The 19704-nt window shown below is 47.1% G+C and overlaps 1 protein-coding gene across 7 annotated transcripts in view; it reads right to left on the reverse strand.

The window, feature by feature from the left end:
- The window catches only part of RANBP10 (RAN binding protein 10), a 77063-nt gene that overhangs the window by 45444 nt on the left and 11915 nt on the right, over positions 1-19704 (reverse strand). For 5 of the 7 annotated variants that reach the window (XM_009431057.5, XM_009431056.5, XM_009431054.5 and 2 more), the window contains exon 3: positions 3562-3614. The exons of the other annotated variants lie outside the window; for them this stretch is intronic. In XM_009431057.5, the coding sequence (XP_009429332.1) occupies positions 3562-3614 (53 nt within the window). The remainder of the gene's footprint in view (positions 1-3561; positions 3615-19704) is intronic. 7 annotated transcript variants of the gene reach the window in all.

The following is a 19704-nucleotide window of genomic DNA, read 5'->3' on the forward strand; positions in this document are numbered from 1 at the left end:
CGGTGAGCCGAGATCGTGCCAGTTCACTAAAGCCTGGGTGACAGAGTGAGACTCTGTCTCAAAAAAAAATAAAAATAAAAATAAAAATAAAAATACAAAAACTAGCTGAGCATGGTGGGCCGGTAGTCCCAGCTACTTCGGGGGCTGAGGCAGGAGAATCGCTTGAGCCTGCAAGGTTGAGGCTGCAGTGAGCCATGTTTGCACCACTGCACTCCAGCCTGGGCAACAAAGTGAGACCCTGTCTTTAAATAAAAAAAGAACATATGAAGCAAAGAATACTAAGTCCAACACATGGCGTAACAGACCACATCCTAAGACTACCTAAAAGACAAACATGAGGGTTTCCTGATACAGGGCCATTTGCTTTGGTTTATTTTGTTTTAATTTCATTTATATTTTTAAAACAGATAACATATTCACAAGAAAGAAAATTCCAAAGGCTTGTGAGTGAAAATTTTTCTTTCTCAGTCCTGGCTCCCGCCACCCATCCCTTCCCAAGGAACAGCAAATATTACAAGTTTTTCTGTAGCTTTCCAAAGATGATCTATACATATACAAGTAAATACAGATATGTTTGTTTTCTCTTTTTTTTGTACATTTGGTAGCACATCATATATTTCCATGCTTTATATTTTTAATTTCCCAATATATCCTACAGATGATTCCAAATTGGTACCTAAAGAGTCCCCGGCCAGGAGCAGTGGCTCATGCCTGTAATCTCAGCACTTTGGGAGGCCGAGATGGGTGGACTGCTTGAGCTCAGGAGTTCTAGACGAGCCTGGGCAACCTGGTGAAACCCTGTCTTTATTAAAAATACAAAAAAACTAGCTGGGCGTGGTGGCATGTACTTATAGTCCCAGCTACTTAGGAGGCTGAGGTGGGAGGATCGCTTGAGCCCAGCAGGTTAAGACTGCAGTGAGCAGTGTTTGTGCCACTGCACTCCACCCTGGGAAACAAAGCAAGACCCTGTCTCAAAAAAAAAAAAAAAAAAAAAAAAAGCTGGGCTCAGTGGTTCACGCCTGTAATCCCAGCACTTTGGGAGGCCAAGTCAGGCGGACCACGAGGTTAAGAGATCGAGACCAGCCTGGCTAACATGGTGAAACCCCGTTTCTATCAAAAATACAAAAAAATGAGCCGGGTGTGGTGGCAGGCACCTGTAATCCCAGCTACTCTGGAGGCTGAGGCAGGAGAACGGCATCAACCCAGGAGGCAGAGCTTGCAGTGAGCCGAGATCTCGCCACTGCACTCCAGCCTGGGCGACAGAGCAAGACTCCGTCTCAAAAAAAAAAAAAAAAAAAAAGAGTCCTTACCAGGCAGGCAGGCTGGCTCATGCCAGTAATCCTAATACTTTGGGAGACTGAGGCAGAAGGACTGCTTGAACACAGCAGCTTGAGACCAGCTGGGGCAATGCGGTGAGACCCCGCCTCTACAAAAAATGAAAAATTAGCTGGGTATGGTAGCTTGTACCTGTAGTGCCAGCTAAAGGGGAGAATGAGGTGGGAGAATCACTTGAGCATGGAAGGTCAAGACTGCAGTGAGCCATGATCATGCCACTGCACTCCAGCCTGGGCAGCAGAATGAGACCTTGTCTCCAAAAACAAAACAAAAAAAAGCTCATAAAAGTCTCTTTTCTCCACTACCAACTCAGTGCAAAAGTTGAAAGAGCACACCTAGAACAAACAAACAAAATTAAGAATCAGTTTGCACTTGACAGGAAATTATTTTTCCTGTACATTAAGAGGTAGAGCTACAGATACTACAGCTACATCTACTTAGCCAAGGCCAGACGCTCATATAACAAAGAACACAGCCACACAGTATGCAAAGAAAACTGCCACACACATTCTGATTAACAATTAAAAACCAGTTTTCACTCAGATCAATCAAAGGGGGAAAAAAGTAAGATTCCTGACAATTAGTTGAATCCTAAGCATCCTAGATTGAAAGTATTAGAAATCAGTCTACTAGAAAAAAATCAGTGATTCACATTAAACATTGATTAGAAAAGACGTAAGGTCTGAGTGTAACTCCCTGTTTGGGGAAAGCCAGCTGCCTTCTCTGTGTCATAGGCACAAAGAGTAGGAGGCCAAGAAAAAAACACAAGGACTTTTCCTGACCCCATGACATGTCAGGGAAGCCTGGATCATGTCACTTCTGCTGATTCAAGGGACCAATGGACTTAAGACCATTTTCTGGAACCCATCAGTTCACGGCAGAAGCTCTGTCTCCCCAGTTGCAGCCAGTCCAGGTCTAGGTATGAGCTGCTGGGCAGAAAATAGCTGAAATTAGCCAGGTGTGGTAGCACATGCCTATAAATTAGCCAGGTGTGGTAGCACATGCCTATAATCCCAGCCACTTGAGGGGCTGAGGTGGGAGGAGAACTTGAGCCCAGAAGGTTGAGCCAACCAGAAGGTTGAGAAGGTGGTGCCAAGATCGCGCCACTACACTCCAGCCTGGGTGAAAAGCGAGACCCTGTCTCAAAAGAAAAATAATAGATGATAAAAATAAGGCTGGGTGCAGTGGCTCACGCCTGTTATCCCAACACTTAGGGAGGCCAAGGCGGGCTGATGGCTTGAGCCCAGGAGTTCAAGACCAGCCTGGGCAATGGCAGAACTCTGTCTCTACAGAAATTACAAAAAATTAGCTGGACATGGTGATGAGCTCCTGTGGTCCCAGCTACTAGGAAGGCTGAGGATCACCTGAGTCTGGGAGGTCGAGGCTGCAGTAAACTGTGACTGAGCCACTGCACTCCAGCCTGGGTTACAGAGTGAGACCCTGTCTCAAATATATATATAAATAAAAAATAAATAAAAGAAATTGCTTCAATCACATTCCACGTAGGAGGTCACTTAAAAACTTTGATCTTTTTTATTTATTTATTTTTTTTTTTTGAGACGGAATCTCACCCTGTTGCTCAGGCTGGAGTGCAGTGGCGCAATCTCAGCTCACTGCAACCTCCACCTCCCAGGTTCAAGCGATTCTCCTGCCTCTGCCTCCCAAGTAGCTGAGACTACAGGTGTGTGCCACCACACCCGACTAATTTTTTATTTTTAGTAGAGACAGGATTTCACCATGTTGGCCAGGCTGGTCTCGAACTCCTGACCTCAGGTGATCCACCCACCTCGGCCTCCCAAAGTGGGATTACAGGCATGAGCCGCTGCACCCGGCCAAAAACTTTGATCTTTAACACGATGAAGTAACAAAGGAGCCAAGGTTGGCAGCAGTCTTCCTCCCAGTACATGCCTGAGTCTGCTCAGCAAGGCCAATGGGAGCAAGGGCTACTGAGGCGTATCCCTACCTGGAGCAAACTCAGGTCAGTTGACTTTGATGGCAAACAGTTCAAATTCCATTAATGACAATCACTTGTCAATTAATTTTTGGAATGGAAATGCACACCATCCTGGCCCAAGGGCTACCTTTCAGGATCCTCCAACCAGTAGCATGGCTTGAGGTAGGCAGCTAGCAAACAAAGTCCTCCCCAGCCTCTCTGCTACCACCATGACTCTCAACACCAATTGGATCAGGAGAGCAGAACAAATGTTCTCTTAAACAGTGACTCACCAGGAAGTCTGTTCATGTTGACGCCTTGAGCCGAGAGTCCTATTCCCATGTAACTTCAAAAAAAAAAAAAAAAAACACAAAATTTTTGGTTAGCAAATGCTCATGCGTCTCCCTTCTCAAACATTTCTTGGTAAAAGACAGAAAAATGAGAAAAGCAATGAATGTAGAGGCTCTTATAACATACTAATGGTTCTTGGAGAAACCTGACATTTTGATTTGCTAATGGAAAGCATCTTAGTGCCTCACCCAGCTAGAGAAAACAGAAAGTTGCGTGTGTTGTGTCACTATGAACCACCGGCTTCAATTTCAGAGGAAAGTGTCATGAATTCATGGCTTCCAGTCCTTTGGCATTCTGGCTGTAGCTAAGGCACAGAATCTATTCCTAAGATGTGCCTAAAGCATCTCAATCCTAGGTAGTGCTTTACAGAGCAATGCACGATTATTCCATAGGGAGAACCCAGTCTGCACCAAAGACCAGGACATGGTAAAGCCAAGTTGGATCTACATAGGATCATCAATCAAGACTGCTCAAACAGAGCTTGTTCTCTGGGTCTCAAAATTCATTACCTTCCCCGCATACATTCACATTGGCCTCCCAAACCACACAAAGCTGGGAGTAGTGATGTGTGAGGCCCCCAGAGACCCCCTCACTCCTCCCACTCTTTGAAGAGTGGGGCTTATTCTCTTTGAACCCTGACTTAGTTGTGATCTCATTGGAGTATGCAACCTGGGCTCCTGTGGGGCTGCTCCCTGTGTCATTGACACCTGGAGGTAGAATGGCACCCAAATGTGGGTGTCAGCTTCCTCTGGCTGCTCTCCCCTTAGACAATCCACTCAGATTCTCAAGTTGAGGCAGAGGCTCCCAGGCCATCTACTAATAAATACCATCTTACCTTTGCACTTGGGACTTTTTAAGTTAATGCTGGAATGAGTTAAGACTCTAGGGGACTAGTGGGAAGGGATGATTGTATTCTGCAATGTGAGAAAGACATGAAATTTGGGGGGCCAGGGTAGAATGATATGGTTTCGATGTTTGTCCTCTCCAAATCTCATGTAGACATGTAATACCCAATGCTGGAGGTGGGGCCTGGTGGCAGGTGTTAAGATCATGGGGATAGATCCCTCATGAATGTCTTGGGGCAGTGCTCACAGTAATGAACGAGTTCTTGCTCAATGTTCCTGCGAGATCTGGTTGTTTAAAAGAGTATGGCACCTCCCCCCAACTTGTTCCCGTTGTTGCCATGTGACATGCTGGCTCCTAGTCACCATCCACTATGACTGTAAGCTTCTCGAGGCCTTTGCCGGCACCATGCTTCCTGTAAAGCCTGTAGAATTGTGAGCCAATTAAACCTCTTTTTTTTATAAACCTTCTTTTCTTTACCCTGTCTCAGGTATTTCTTTATAGTAATATAAAAAAGGCTAATACACTGCCCCTGCCAGTCCTTTATTGGCAGTAAATGCCCTTTTGCCTTTCTCTGGGTTGCTGCACCACTATATTTGGGGGAGCAGCCTCTACTACCAAAATAAAGGGTCAGGCAGGGAGGGAAGGTTCTGACCTACTCACCTGCCTCTGAAATCAGCTATCCCAATCATGCTGGGTAGGAACAAGGAAAGGAAACAACCCAGCATATGGCCCTGATAACGTGGCCCACATGGCTTAGGGAAAAAGGTAGAGAAGGGAAAGGAGCAAAGCAAAACGAACAGCACTTCAAAGAGGGAGTTTCATAGTTCGAAGGGAACTTGTCTTCTGCTTTGTTTTAAGCAGCATTTGAGACAGAGTTGGATCCTTAAAGGTCAAAGACATGAACCAATATAGCCTGTAGCTGGACAGGACTGCTCAGTCATTCCCAGAAACACACAAACTGCCTGCCTCCTCCTGCCAGAGGGGCTAGCTTCAAGGACCATCAGGGGCAGAAGCTGTCGTAGCCTGCTGGCAGAATTCCCATTAGATTAAAACTTGCACATTTTTCCGGAAAAACTGCAGCCCAAATAATCAGCTTCCTGACTTTACATGGCAGAGGGTGCCAAAAGTCAGTCTCCATTCCTTCAGTACCTCAGCTGACCAAGCAGCAAACGACCCCAGCTGCCCTGCAGTCAGCAGTCCAACAGGCACAAGTGCAACAGTCAGGGCTTTCCCTGATTTAGACAACAGCCACTCACCATGCCCTGTTCAGAGGGGCCTGGGGCTATGCCCAACACCACATGTCATCCCATCCCCAGCACATAGGCTTCCTGACACTAGGTAAGGGTTTATGTTTGGAGCACATGTGCAAACGGGGAGGTCAAAGGTCACTCAAGAAGAGTTATGCTTGGTCGCTGCAACAGGGCTCTGGTTCCACAACATTCTATGGGAATGGGGAATCACTAAAGCACCTGTGCTCAAAACACAACTTGCTTAGGCCTCCCCACAGGAGATGCCTCTCCCTTCTCCAGCAGCTAGCCCTCAACACCTTCCTACAGACTCTGCTCCACAGGTAAGATGGTGTTTATTAGTGGATGGTTCGGGAGCCTCTGTACAAACCCCTGCCTCAACTTGAGAATCTGAGTGGACTGTCTAAGGGGAGAGCAGCCAGAGGAAGCTGACACCCACATTTGGGCGCCATTCCACCTCTAGGTGTCAATGACACAGGGAGCAGCCCCACAGGAGCCCAGGTTGCATATTCCAATGAGGTCACAGCTGAGTCAGGGTTCAAGGTGAGTAAGCCCCCACTCTTCAAATACTGGGTGACATTAAGTCTTTTCCAAAAGCATGGTGTTTTAAAGCTACCAAAAGATGCACTCTTCTATCTTCCAGAAACTCTTCATAAACTTAAAGACTATCATCCAACCAATCTGAGAGAAACAAAGCAGACCCTGTGAATACACTAAAAAACACAAATTGTACACTTTAAATGGTGACTTGTATAGCATGTTAAATTACACGTCAATAACACTCAAGAAAGTAGGAATAAAAGGAAACTACCTTAACAACAAAGGTCATATATGAAAAACCTGGCTGGGCACAGTGGCTCACACCTGTAATCCCAGCATCTTGGGAGGCTGAGGCGGGTGGATCACTTGAGGTCAGGAGTTCGAGACCAGCCTGGCCAACATGGTGAAACACCGTCTCTACTAAAAATACAAAAATTAGCAGGGTGTGGTGGCACACGCCTGTAATCCCAGCTACCAGGGAGCTGAAGCAGGAGAATCGCTTGAACCCTAGAGGCCGAGGTTGCAGTGAGCCAAGATCAGGCCACTGCATTCCAGTCTGGGTGACAAAGAGAGACTCCACTTCGAAAAATAAATTAAAAAAAACCCCACAGCTAACATCATACTCAATGGTGGAAGACTGAAAGCCTTTCATCTAAGATGCCTGCTTTCACCACTTCTATTCAAGACAGTATTGGGAGTTCTAGATGATGCAATCAGACAAGAAAAAGGAATGAAAGGCATCCAAATTGGAAAGGAAAACTATCTCTGTTCACAGATGACATGTTCCCATACGTAGAAAACCTTGCCGGGTGTGGTGGCTCATGCCTGTAATCCCAGAACTTTGGGAGGCTGAAGCAGGAAGATCGCTTGAGCCCAAGAGTTCGAGACCAGCCTAGGCAACACAGCAATATCCTGTCTCTACAAAAAATTAGGTGGGCATGGTGAAGTGCACCTGTAATTCCAGCTGCTTAGAAGACTGAGGTGGGAAGATCACCTGAGCCCAGGAGATCAAGACTGCAGTAAGCAAGATTGTGCCACTGGGTGACAGAGTGAGACTCCGTCTAAAAAAAAAAAAAAAAAAAAACTGGAAAGAAAAGAAAGGGAAACTCTAAAGATTGCACAAAACAAAAAACTTGCCGGGCGCGGTGGCTCACACCTGTAATCCCAGCTCTTTGGGAGGCCCAGGCAAGCGGATCACAAGGTCAGGAGATCAAGACCATCCTGGCCAACATGGTGAAACCCCATCTCTACTAAAAATACAAAAAATTAGCCAGGCATGGTGGTGGGTGCCTGTAGTCCCAGCTACTCAGGAGGCTGAGGCAGGAGAATGGCATGAACCTGGGAGGCGGAGCTTGCAGTGAGCCGAGATCACACCACTGCACTCCAGCCTGAGAGACAGAGCAAGACTCCATCTCAAAAAAAAAAAAATTAGAATTGGCCAGATGCAGGGCTGGGTGTGGTAGCTCACACCTGTAATCCCAGCACTTTGGGAGGCTGAGGTCGGTGGATCACCTGAGGTCAGGAGGTTCAAGACCAGCCTGACCAACATGGTAAAAACCAATCTCTAATAAAATACAAAAAAATTAGCCGGGTGTGGTGGAACATGGCTGTAAACCCAGCTACTTGGGAGGGTGAGGCAGGAGAATCGCTTAAACCTGGGAGACAGAGGTTGCTTTGAGCTGAGATCAGGCCACTGCACTCCAGCCTGGACAACAGACATGGACTCCATCTCAAAAAAAAAAAAAAAAAAAAAAAAAGAACTGGCCAGGTGTGGTGGCTCATGCCTGTAATCCCAGCACTTTGGGAGCTAAGACAGGCAGATCACCTGAGGTCAGGAGTTCAAGATCAGCCTGGCCAACATGGTGAAACCCTGTCTCTGTTAAAAATACAAAAATTAGCCGGGCGTGGTGGTGGGCACCTGTAATCCCAGCTACTTGAGAGGCCAAGGCAGGAGAATCACGTGAACCTGGGGGCAGAAGTGGCAATAAGCCGAGATCGAGCCACTGCACTCCAGCCTGGGTGACAGAGCAAGACTTTGTCTCAAAAAAAAAAAAAAAGAAAAAGAAAAAGAAAAAAAAAAAAAGAACTAATAAGTTACTCTATTTCTCACTTTTCAGTTGTATTGCTACACACTTATAATGAACAACCAAAAAAAAATTGAGAAAACAATTCCATTTCCAATAGCATCAAAAGAATAAAATACTTAAGCTGGGCACGGTGGCTCACGCCTGTAATCCTAGCACTTTGGGAGGCTGAGGCAGGTGGATCACGAGGTCAGGAGTTCAAGACCAGCCTGACCAACATGGTGAAAACCCATCTCTACTAAAAATACAAAAATTAGCCAGGCGTGGTGGCGCATGCCTGTAATCCCAGCTATTTGGGAGGCTGAGGCAGGAGAATTGCTGGAACCCGGGAGGTGGAAGTTGCAGTGAGCCAAGATCGCATCATTGCACTCTAGCCTGGGGTACAAGAGCGAAACTCCGTCCCCCACCCAAAAAAAAGAAAAAAATACTTAAAAGTAAATAAAGTTGGCTGGGCGCGGTGGCTCACGCCTATAATCCCAGCACTTTGGGAGGCTCAGGCGGGCGGATCACAAGGTCAGGAGATTGAGACCATCCTGACTAACATGGTAAAACCCCGTCTCTACTAAAAATACAAAAATTTAGCCGGGCATGGTGGCGGGGGCCTGTAGTCCCAGCTACGGGGGAGGCTGAGGCAGGAGAATGGCATGAACCCAGGAGGCTGAGCTTGCAGTGAGCCGAGATCGCGCCACTGCACTCCAGACTGAGCGACAAAGCGAGACTCCATCTCAAAACAAAACAAAACAAAAAGTAAAAAAACTTAACCAAGGAGGCTAAAGACACTAAAAACTATACAATGTTGATGAAGGAAATTACAGACACAAATAAATGGAAAGACATCCTCTGTTCACTGATTAGAAGACTCACTATTGTTAAGATGTCAGTACTACCCAAAGTGATATACAGATTCAAGGCCATCCCTATCAAAATCCCAATGATGTTTTCCACAGAAATAGAAAAATCCATATGGAATCTCAAGGGACAGAAACAGTCAAAACAATCTTAAAAAGAACAAAGTTGGAGGGCTTACACTTTCTGATTTCAAAACTTACTACAAAGCTACAATAATAAATCAGTTTAACACTCGCATAAAGACAGACCTACAGTCCAAGGAATAGAATAGAGATCCCAGAAATAAACCCTCACATGTATAGTCAACTGATTTCAACAAGGATGCTAAGACCATTAGATGGGGAAATGACAGTTTTTTCAAAAAATAACGCTGGGACATCTGGATAATCACAAACAAAAGAATAAAGTTTGGCCAGGTGCGGTGGCTCACGCCTGTAATCCCAGCACTTCGGGAGGCCAAAGTGGGTGGATCACCTGAGGTCGGGAGTTCAAGACCAGCCTGACCTATGTGGAGAAACCCCGTCGCTACTAAAAATACAAAACTAGCTGGGCATAGTGGCGCATGCCTGTAATCACAGCTACTTGAGAGGCTGAGGCAGGAGAATCGCTTGAACCCGGGAGGCAAAGGTTGCAGTGAGCCGAGATCACACCACTGCACTCCTGCCTAGGAAACAGTGAGTGAGACTCCATCTCAAAAAAAAAAAAAGCCAAGCACAGTGGCTCACGCCTATAATCCCAACACTTTGGGAAGCCAAGGTGGTGGATCACAAGGTCAGGAGATCGAGACCATCCTGGCTAAAATGGTGAAACCCCCTCTCTACTAAAAATACAAAAAATTAGCCGAGCATGGTGGCAGGCGCCTGTAGTCCCAGCTACTCGGGAGGCTGAGGCAGGAGAATGGCGTTAACCCGGGAGGCGGAGCTTGCAGTCAGCGGAGATCAGAGCGAGACTCCATCTCAAAAAAAATAATAATAATTAAAAAAAAAAAAAGACATCATCAAGAGGCCAGGCATGGTAGCTCACATCTGTAATACCAGTGCTTTGAGAGGCTGTGGAGGCAGGAGGACTGCTTGAGCCCAGGAGTTCAAGACCAGCCTAGGCAACATGGCAAGACCCCATCTCTACAAAAAATTTAAAATTTAGCCAGTCATGGTGGCATGCACCTGTAGTCCCAGCTACTTGGGACGCTGAGGTGGAAGGATCACTTGAGCCCAGGAGGTTAAGTCTGCAGTGAGCCAAGATTGCACCACTGCACTCCAGCCTGTGCGACAGAGCAAAAATCCATCTGAAAAAAATAAAAATAAAAATAAAAAATAAGAGAGTGAAAAGACAATCAATGGAATAGGAAAAAGTATTTGCAAATCATAGATCTGATAAGGGTTTAATATCAAAAATAAATAAAGAATTCCTATAACTCAACAACACAAAGACAAACAACCCAAACAGGCAAAGGACTTGAACAGACATTTCTCCAAAGAATCTATACAGATAGCCACATACAATAAGCACATAACAAGATCCTCAACATCACTAGTCATTAGGAAATGCAAATCAAAACCACAATGAGTTACCACTTCATACCTAGAATAGCTATAATTTAAAAGTTCCAGGTCAAGTGCAGTGGCTCACGCCTGAAATTTCAGCACTTTGGGAGGCCGAGGCGGGCAGATCAGTTAAGGTCAGGAGTTCGAGGACAGCCTGGCCAACATGGTGAAACCTGTCTCTACTAAAAATACAAAAATCAGCCAGGCGTAGTGGTACACACCTGTTATTCCAGCTACTCAGGAGGCTGAGACATGAGAATCACTTGAACCAGGGAGGTGGTGGTTGAAGTGAGCCCAGATCAAGCCATTGCACTCCAGCCTGGGGGATAGAGCTAGACTCCATCTCAAAAACAACAACGAAAAAATAGAATAAATAGGCCAGGCATGGTGGCTCACACCTGTAATTCCAGCACTTTGGGAGGCCAAGGCAGGCAGATTACTTGAGGTCAGGAGTTTGAAACCAACCTGGCCAACATGGTGAAACCCTGTCTCTGCTAAAAATACAAAAATTAGCCAGGCGTGGTGGCACATGCCTGTGATCTCAGCTACTCAGGAGGCTGAGGTGGGAGAATCACTTGAACCCGGGAGGCAAAAGTTCCAATGAGCTGAGATAGCGCCAGTGCACTCTAGCCTGGGTGACAGAGTGAGACTCTATCTCAATCAATCAATCAATCAATCAATCAATCAAAGTTCCAGCTACTTGAGAGGCTGAAGCAAGAGGATTGCTTGAGCTCAGGAGTTCAAGACCAGACTAGGCAAGACAGCAAGGCTTTAAAAAATAAAAAAATGAAGAAAGAAATAAAATAAATGTTGGCAAGGATGTAAAGAAATTGGAGCCTTCACACACTGCTGGTGGGGATGTAAAATGGTGCAGCCACTATGGAAAAGTTCGGTAGTTACCCAAAAAAGTTAAATAAAAATTATCATATGACCCAGCAATACCATTCTTAGGTGAACACCCAAAAGAACTGAAAATAGGAACTCAAACACTATGTACACCAATGTTTGCTGCAGCATTATTCACAATAACCAAAAGGTGAAAGCAACCTAAGCGTCCATCAACAGAAGAATGGATAAACAAAATGTGATGTATATATAAGTACAACAGAATATTATTCAGCCATAAAAAGGAATGAAGTTCTAGGCTGGGTATGGTGGCACATGCCTGTAATCCCAGCATGTTGGGAGGCTGAGGCAAGAGGATCACTTGAGGCCGGGTGTCAAGTCCAGCCTGGGTAACATAGCGAGATTCCGTCTCTAGAAAAAAAAATTTTTTTTTTGAGATGGAGTCTCGCCTGTTGCCCAGGCTGGAGTGCAGTGGTGCGATCTTGGCTCACTGCAACCTCCACCTCCTGGGCTCAAGTGATTCTCCCGCTTCAGCCTCCTGAGTAGCTGTGACTACAGGCACATGCCAACACACTCAGCTAATTTTTGTATTTTTAGTAGAGACTGGGTTTCACCATGTTGTCCAGGATGGTCTTGATCTCTTGACCTCATGATCCACCCGCCTCAGCCTCCCAAAGTGCTGGGATTACAGGCGTGAGCCACCACGCCTGGCCTCTACAAATTTTTTTTTCTTTTGAGACGGAGTCTTGCTCTGTCACCCAGGCTGGAGTGCCAGTGGTGCGATCTCCACTCACTGCAAGTTCTGCCTCCCGGGTTCACACCATATTCCTGCCTCAGCCTCCCGAGTAGCTGCAACTACAGGCACGCACCACCATGCCTGGCTAATTTTTGTATTTTTAGTAGAGACGGGGTTTCACCGTGTCAGCCAGGATGGTCTCGATCTCCTGACCTCGTGATCCGCCCGCCTCGGCCTCCCAAAGTGCTGGGATTACAGGCATGAACCACCGTGACCGGCCTACAAGTTTTTTTTTTTTTTTTGAGACGGAGTCTCGCTCTGTTGCCCAGGCTGGAGTACAATGGCACGATCTTGGCTCACTGCAACCTCCGTCTCCCGGGTTCAAGCAATTCTCCTGCCTCAGCCTCCCAAGTAGCTGGGATTACAGGCAAACGCCACCACACAGGCTAATTTTTGAATTTTCAGTAATGCATTTTCAGTAGAGATGGGGTTTCACCACATTGGTCAGGCTGGTCTCAAAGTCCTGACCTTGTGATCCACCCACCCTGGCCTCCCAAAGTGCTGGGATTACAGGCGTGAGCCACCGCGCCTGGCCCACATTTTTTTTTTTTTTTTTTTTGAGATGGAGTCTCACTCTGTCGCCCAAGCTGGAGTGCAATGGCACTATCTCGGCTCACTGCAAGCTCCAACTCCTGGGTTCATGCCATTCTCCTACCTCAGCCTCCCGAGTAGCTAGGATTACAGGCGCCCGCCACCATACCCGGCTAATTTTTTGTTTGCTTGTTTGTTTGTTTTTGAGACAAAGTCTTGCTCTGTCGCCCAGGCTGGAGTGCAGTGGTGTGATCTCGGCTCAATGCAAGCTCCGCCTCCCAGGTTCACACCATTCTCCTGCCTCAGCCTCTCGAGTAGCTGGGACTATAGGCGCCCGCCACCATGCCCGGCTAATTTTTTGTTGTATTTTTTTAGTAGAGAGGGGGTTTCACCATGTCAGCCAGGATGGTCTCGATCTCCTGACCTCGTGATCCACCCGCCTCGGCCTCCCAAAGTGCTGGGATTACAGCGTGAGCCAGCGCGCCCAGCCCTTTTTTTTGTATTTTTAGTAAAGACGGTGTTTCAACATATAACCAGGATGGTCTTGATCTCCTGACCTCGTGATCTGCCTGCCTTGGCCTCCCAAAGTGCTGGGGTTACAGGCATGAGCCACCGCTCCTGCCCCCAAAATTGTTTTTTAAATTAGCCAGGCAGGACGGGCACAGTGGCTCACACCTATAATTCCAGCACTTTGGGAGGCCGAGACGGGCAGATCACTTGAGGTCAGGAGTTCGAGACCAGCCTGGCCAACATGGTGAACTCCATCTCTACTGAAAATACAAAAATTAGCCAGGTGTGGTGGCACACGCCTATAGTCCCAGCTACTTGGGAGGCTGAGGCAGGGGAATAGCTTGAACCGAGGTGGAGGCTGCAGTGAGCCAAGATCGCACCACTGCACTCCAGCCTGGGCAACAGAGTGAGACTCCGTCTCAAAAGAGGAAAAAAAAAAATTATCCAGGCAGGCCAGGCACAGTGGCTCACGCCTATAATCCCAGCACTTTGGGAGGCCGAGGCGGGCAGATTACTTGAGGTCAAGAATTCAAGACCAGCCTGGCCAATATGGTGAAATGCCATCTCTACTAAAAATACAAAATTTAGCCAGGTGTGGTGGTGCACGCCTGTAGTCTCAGCTAGTCGGGAGGCTGAGGCAGGGGAATAGCTTGAACCTGGGAGGTAGAGGTTGCAGTGAGCCAAGATCATGCCACTGCACTCCAGCCTGGGCACCAGAATAAGACTGCATCTCAAAAAAAAAAAAAAAAAAAGGTACCCAGGCATGGTGGCATATGCCTGCAATCCTAGCTACTACTCAGGAGGCTGTGGCTAGAGGATTTCTTGAGCCTAGGAGCTCAAGGATACAGTGAGCCATGATTGTGCCACTGCACTCCAGTCTGGGCAACAGAACAAGACCATATTTCTTTTTTTTTTTTTTTTTTTTTTTGAGATGGAGTCTCACTCTGTTGCCTAGGCTGGAGTGCAATGGCACCATCTCGGCTTGCTGCAACCTCCACCTCCCGGATTCAAGTGATTCTCCTGCCTCAGCCTCCAAAGTAGCTGGGATTATAGGCACACACCACCACGCCTGGCTAATTTTTTGTATTTTTAGTAGAGATGGGGTTTCACCATGTTGGTCAGGCTGGTCTCAAACTCATGACCTCAGGTGATCCACCCATCTCAGTCTCCCAAAGTGCTGGGATTACAGGCATGAGCCACCATGCCCAGACAACCATATATCTTAAAAACAACTAAATAAATAAATAAGAAGAAATGGACCGGGCGCAGTGGCTCACACCTGTAATCCCAGCACTTTGGGAGGCCAAGACAGGCGGATCACGAGGTCAGGAGTTCAAGATCAATCTGACCAACATGGCGAAATCCCATCTCTACTAAAAATACAAAAATTGGCTGGGCGTGGTGGTGCACACCTGTAATCCCAGCTACTCGGGAGGCTGAGGCAGGAGAATCGCTGAACCTGGGAGGCGGAGGTTGCAGTGAGCCGAGATCGCACCACTGCACTCCAGCCTGGGTGACAGAATGAGACTCTGTCTCAAATAAAAAAAAAAAGAAGAAGAAGAAATGAAGTTATGAAACATGCCACAACACAGATAAACCTTGAAAACATAATGCTATGTGAAATGGGTCAGACACAAAAGGACCAATATTGTAGGATTCCCCTTACATGAACTATCAAGAATAAGCAAATTCATAGAAACAGAAAGTAGATCAGAGGTTAACAGGGACTAGGAGGAGGGAGAAATGGAGAATTACTGCTTAATGGGTACAGAGTTTCTGTTTGGGGTGATGGAAAAGTTCTAGAAATAGACAGTGATATGGTGATGGTTGCACAACATTGTGGATGCAATTAATACCACTGAATTACACACTGAAAATGGATAAAATGGCATATTTTATGTTACATATATTTTACCACACACACATACACGGAGACACCAAGAACACCCCTATGGCCCTGCAAACCAGCAAGGACCGCATCTGGCTTTTCCCGATGAGACAAGGGAGGCCCTGGCACAAAGCACAATGGGCAGCATGAGAGTATTCTGGCCTCACATTGGGGCCAGAAGTCCCGCACTTAGCCCACAGCAAATGACAAGAGTGAAGAAGGACCCAACTGTTTCTACTTTTACCAATTTTTAATTTTTTTATTTTTTGAGATGGAGCCTCAATCTGTTGCCTAGGCTGGAGTGCAGTGGCACAGTCTTGGCTCACTGCAATCTCTGCTTCCCAGATTCAAGCAATTCTCCTGCCTCAGCCTCCTGAGCTGCTGGGATTACAGGCACTCGCCACCACGCCTGGCTAATTTTTGTATTTTTAGTAGAGACGGGGTCTCATCATGTTGACCAGGCTGGTCTCAAACTCTTGACCTCATGATCCACCCACCTCAGCCTCCCAAAGTGCTGTGATTATAGGCATAAGCCACAGAGCCTGGCCAGTTTTACCAATTTATTTCTTTTTTTTTTTTTTGAGACAGAGTCTCGCTCTGTCACCCAGGCTGGAGTGCATTGGCGCAATCTCGGCTCACTGCAACCTCTGCCTCCCGGGTTGAAGCAATTCTCCTGCCTCAGCCTCCCAAGTAGCTGGGACTGTAGGCGTGTGCGACCACGCCTGGCTAATTTTTTGTATCTTTAGTAGAGACAGGGTTTCACCATGTTAGCCAGGCTGGTCTTGATCTCCTGACCTCGTGATCCACCCACCTCGGCCTCCCAAAGTGCTGGGATTACAGGTGTGAGCCACTATGCCCGGCCCAGTTTTACCAATTTCTTTTTAGAGGGAAGGTATATTTAATGGGCTGGCAAGCCTATGGGCACTTTTAAGAACTGCTGCATAAGATACAGGAGCCAATGGGGCTCGAACATTTTAAATTTAAGCTCCATCAGCAGGATGTCCCTACACCCACAGGGCTCTGGTAGGAAGTGATGAAAAGGAGAGAAGAGACAAGGTCTTCAGCCTCAGGGCTGAGATGGCTGTTGAAGGCTGCAGGAAGGTACCAGCTCTGCCGCCCACCCTCAGGTGAAAGGGCTAGTCACCAGTACCCCCAACCCTAGACCTCCCAGGGGCTCCAGGAATCTCACTGGACAGTTTCATCTTGACATCTAATACCTTAGCCACAGTTCAGCAGGCTGGCAATCTTGTTGCTATCAGAACCTGCCCCAGAAAAGAAATCAACAGCCTCTACAACAAAGGGGAACTCTGGGACCTCAGTTACAAAATGATCCTTGGAAGATGGTTCAGGAAAAACAACAACTGATATTTAGGTCTGAAATGAGGGCTAATATTCAGTGCTAGGAATTTTATTTCATAGTCTAATTGGCCCACTTAAGGCCATAGTCAATGCCAGGTGTGCTGGCTCACACCTGTAATACCAGCCTTTGATAGGCCAAGGCAGGAGGATTGCTAGTGCCCAAGAGTTTGAGGCTGCAGTGAGTTATGATCACACCACTGCACTCCAGCCTGGGCAACAGAGTGAGACTCCGTCTCAAAAAAAAAAAAAAAAGTAAATAAATAAATAAAGCAAGCTTCAGTCCATCATGACACTGGCTGCTACGTGTAAGCTGCTCCTCCAGCAAGCAACCATACCCGCCCCTGCCCCAGGAAGCCATGCAGTCACCCACTGAGCCCAGTTCTGTGTAGACTTGCCACTAAGAGGAAGGGCATTACAGAGATGAGTGACCTGGGCCTTAGAACTATTCAAAAAATATAGGCTAGACCAGGCACAGTGGCTCATGCCTGTAATCCCAGCACTTTGGGAGGCCGAGGCAGGCGGATCACAAGGTCAAGAAATCGAAACTGGGCTGGGCACGGAGGCTCACGCCTGTAATCCCAGCACTTTGGGAGGCCAAGGCGGGCGGATCACGAGGTCAGGAGATCAAGACCATCCTGGCTAACACGGTGAAACCCCATCTCTACTAAAAAAAAATACAAAAAAATAAATTAGCCAGGCGTAGTGGTGGACGCCTGTAGTCCCAGCTACTTGGGAGGCTGAGGCAGGAGAATGGCATCAACCTGGGAGGCAGAGGTTGCAGTGAGCCGAGATCCCGCCACTGCAGTCCAGCCTGGGTGACAGAGCGAGACACCATCTTAAAAAAAAAAAAAAAAAAAGAAATCGAAACCATCCTGGCCAATATGGTGAAGCCCCATAAAATATAAAATACAAAAATTAGCTGGGCATGGTGGTACGCACCTATAGTCCCAGCTACTCAGGAGGCTGAGACAGGAGAATTGCTTAAAACTGAGAGTCAGAGGTTGCAGTGAGCCGAGATCACACCACCACACTCCAGCCTGGCAACAGAGCGAGACTCCGTCCCAAAAAAAAAAAGAATAGGCCAGAAAGCAAAGGGGCCTCAAGTTAGGGTGCTCGTATGGAGAAATGTGGTTTTGTGTATGGGTCAGGAGACCCTCATGTGCCCAATGTCACCAGCACTATCAAAGCACCCCGAGACATTACCAGACAAAAGGGGCAGAACAGCCCCTATTGGTGGCCCTAGGCAGGTTACACATCCTTGGTTCTGAGCTCCTTCTCTAATGTACTAACAGAGTCTCAAGTACCAAACCTTGACTTTCCAGAGCCTGCCACATTCAAAAACCCAAAGGCACTGCCCGTAACCAGAGGGTGTAGCCACTAATGCCCCAGCTTAATTTGAGAGAGTTCCCATTAGACCCCACAGCCAGTAGGCTCTGGGCCCTAACCTCTATGGCCCTGTGTAATTACGGAGCTGAAGCACACAAGCATAGCAGTGTGTGAACACCACAAATGTCCTTTGGTACACAGACACTACCCTTAACTCTAGTTACAGGTGTTCATCCAGACACTGGCCTTGAGTTGGCTGGTAATTTTTTTTTTTTTTAGATGGAGTTTCGCTTGTTTGACTGGCTGGAGCACAATGGCACGACCACGGCTCACTGCAACCTCCGCTTCCCAGGTTCAAGCAATTCTCCTGCCTCAGCCTCCCGAGTAGCTAGGATTACAGGTATACGCCACCATGCCTGGCTAATGTTTGTATTTTTAGTAGAGACAGGGTTTCACCATGTTGGTCACGCTGGTCTCAAACTCCTAACCTCAGGTGATCCGCCCACCTCGGCCTCCCGAAGTGCTGGGATTACAGGCGTGAGCCACCGTGCCCGGCCTCGCTTGTAATATTTTATCTGCCATCTTATTTTCAGTCGGAGACATTATTTAAGTACCCTAGTCCACCATTACATGAAAATTCTAAGTCTTGATAATTTTATAAGCATCAAAGTCCATATATTAAACCCCTTTCTACTGGAAATTTCTGGTTTCTGTTTTCTGCATTTGCTTCTACTAGTACTATGCACATAATGGCCATAAGCCTGCATTTGTTTAAACCTGCATCTCTCTATCCCTCTGCTATTTATTTTTATTTTTTATTTTATTTATTTATTTATTTATTTTTGAGACAAGTCTCACTCTCTCATCCACATTGGAATGCAGTAGCTCAATCATAGCTCACTGCAGCCTCAAACTCCTGGTTTCAAGCAATCCTCCTGCCTCAGCCTCCCAAGTAGCTAGGTCTACAGAAGTATTCTATCACACCCCGCTCATTTTTAAAAATGTTTCGTAGAGGTGGGGGTCTCACTATGTTGTCCAGGCTGGTCTTGAACCCCTAGGCTCAAGCAATCCTTCCGTCTTGGCCTTCCAAAGTGCTGGGACTGGTCAGGCGCGGTGGCTCAAGCCTGTAATCCCAGCACTTTGAGGGGCCGAGGCGGGCAGATCACCTGAGATCAGCAGTTTGAGACCAGCCTGGCCAACATGGCGAAACCCCATCTCTACTAGAAATACAAAAATTAGCCAGGCATGGTGGTGCATGCCTGTAACCTCAGCTCTCAGGAGGCTGAGGCGGGAGAATTGCTTGAACTCAGGGGGCGGAGGTTGGAGTGAGCTGAGGTCATGCTGCTGCACTCCAGCCTGGGTGACACAGCGAGACTCCGTCTCAAAATAAAAAACGAGCCACCACACCCGGCCTGCTGTGTATTTTTTAAACGTAGACTTTATCAGGTATTAAAAAAATCCAACATATTCTTTTTTTTTTTTTTGAGATGGAGTCTCACTCTGTCTCCCAGGCTGGAGTGCAGTGGCACGATCTCGGCTCACTATAACCTCCGCCTCCCAGGTTCAACCAATTCTCCTGCCTCAGCCTCCCGAAGAGCTGAGACTACAGGTGTGTGCCACCATGGCCAGCTAATTTTTTTGTATTTTTAGTAGAGACAGGGTTTCACCGTGTTAGCCAGGATGGTCTTGATCTCCTGACCTCATGATCCACCTGCCTCA

The sequence above is a fragment of the Pan troglodytes genome, chromosome 18, assembly GCF_028858775.2.
Source record: "Pan troglodytes isolate AG18354 chromosome 18, NHGRI_mPanTro3-v2.0_pri, whole genome shotgun sequence".
Classification (NCBI taxonomy): domain Eukaryota; kingdom Metazoa; phylum Chordata; class Mammalia; order Primates; family Hominidae; genus Pan; species Pan troglodytes.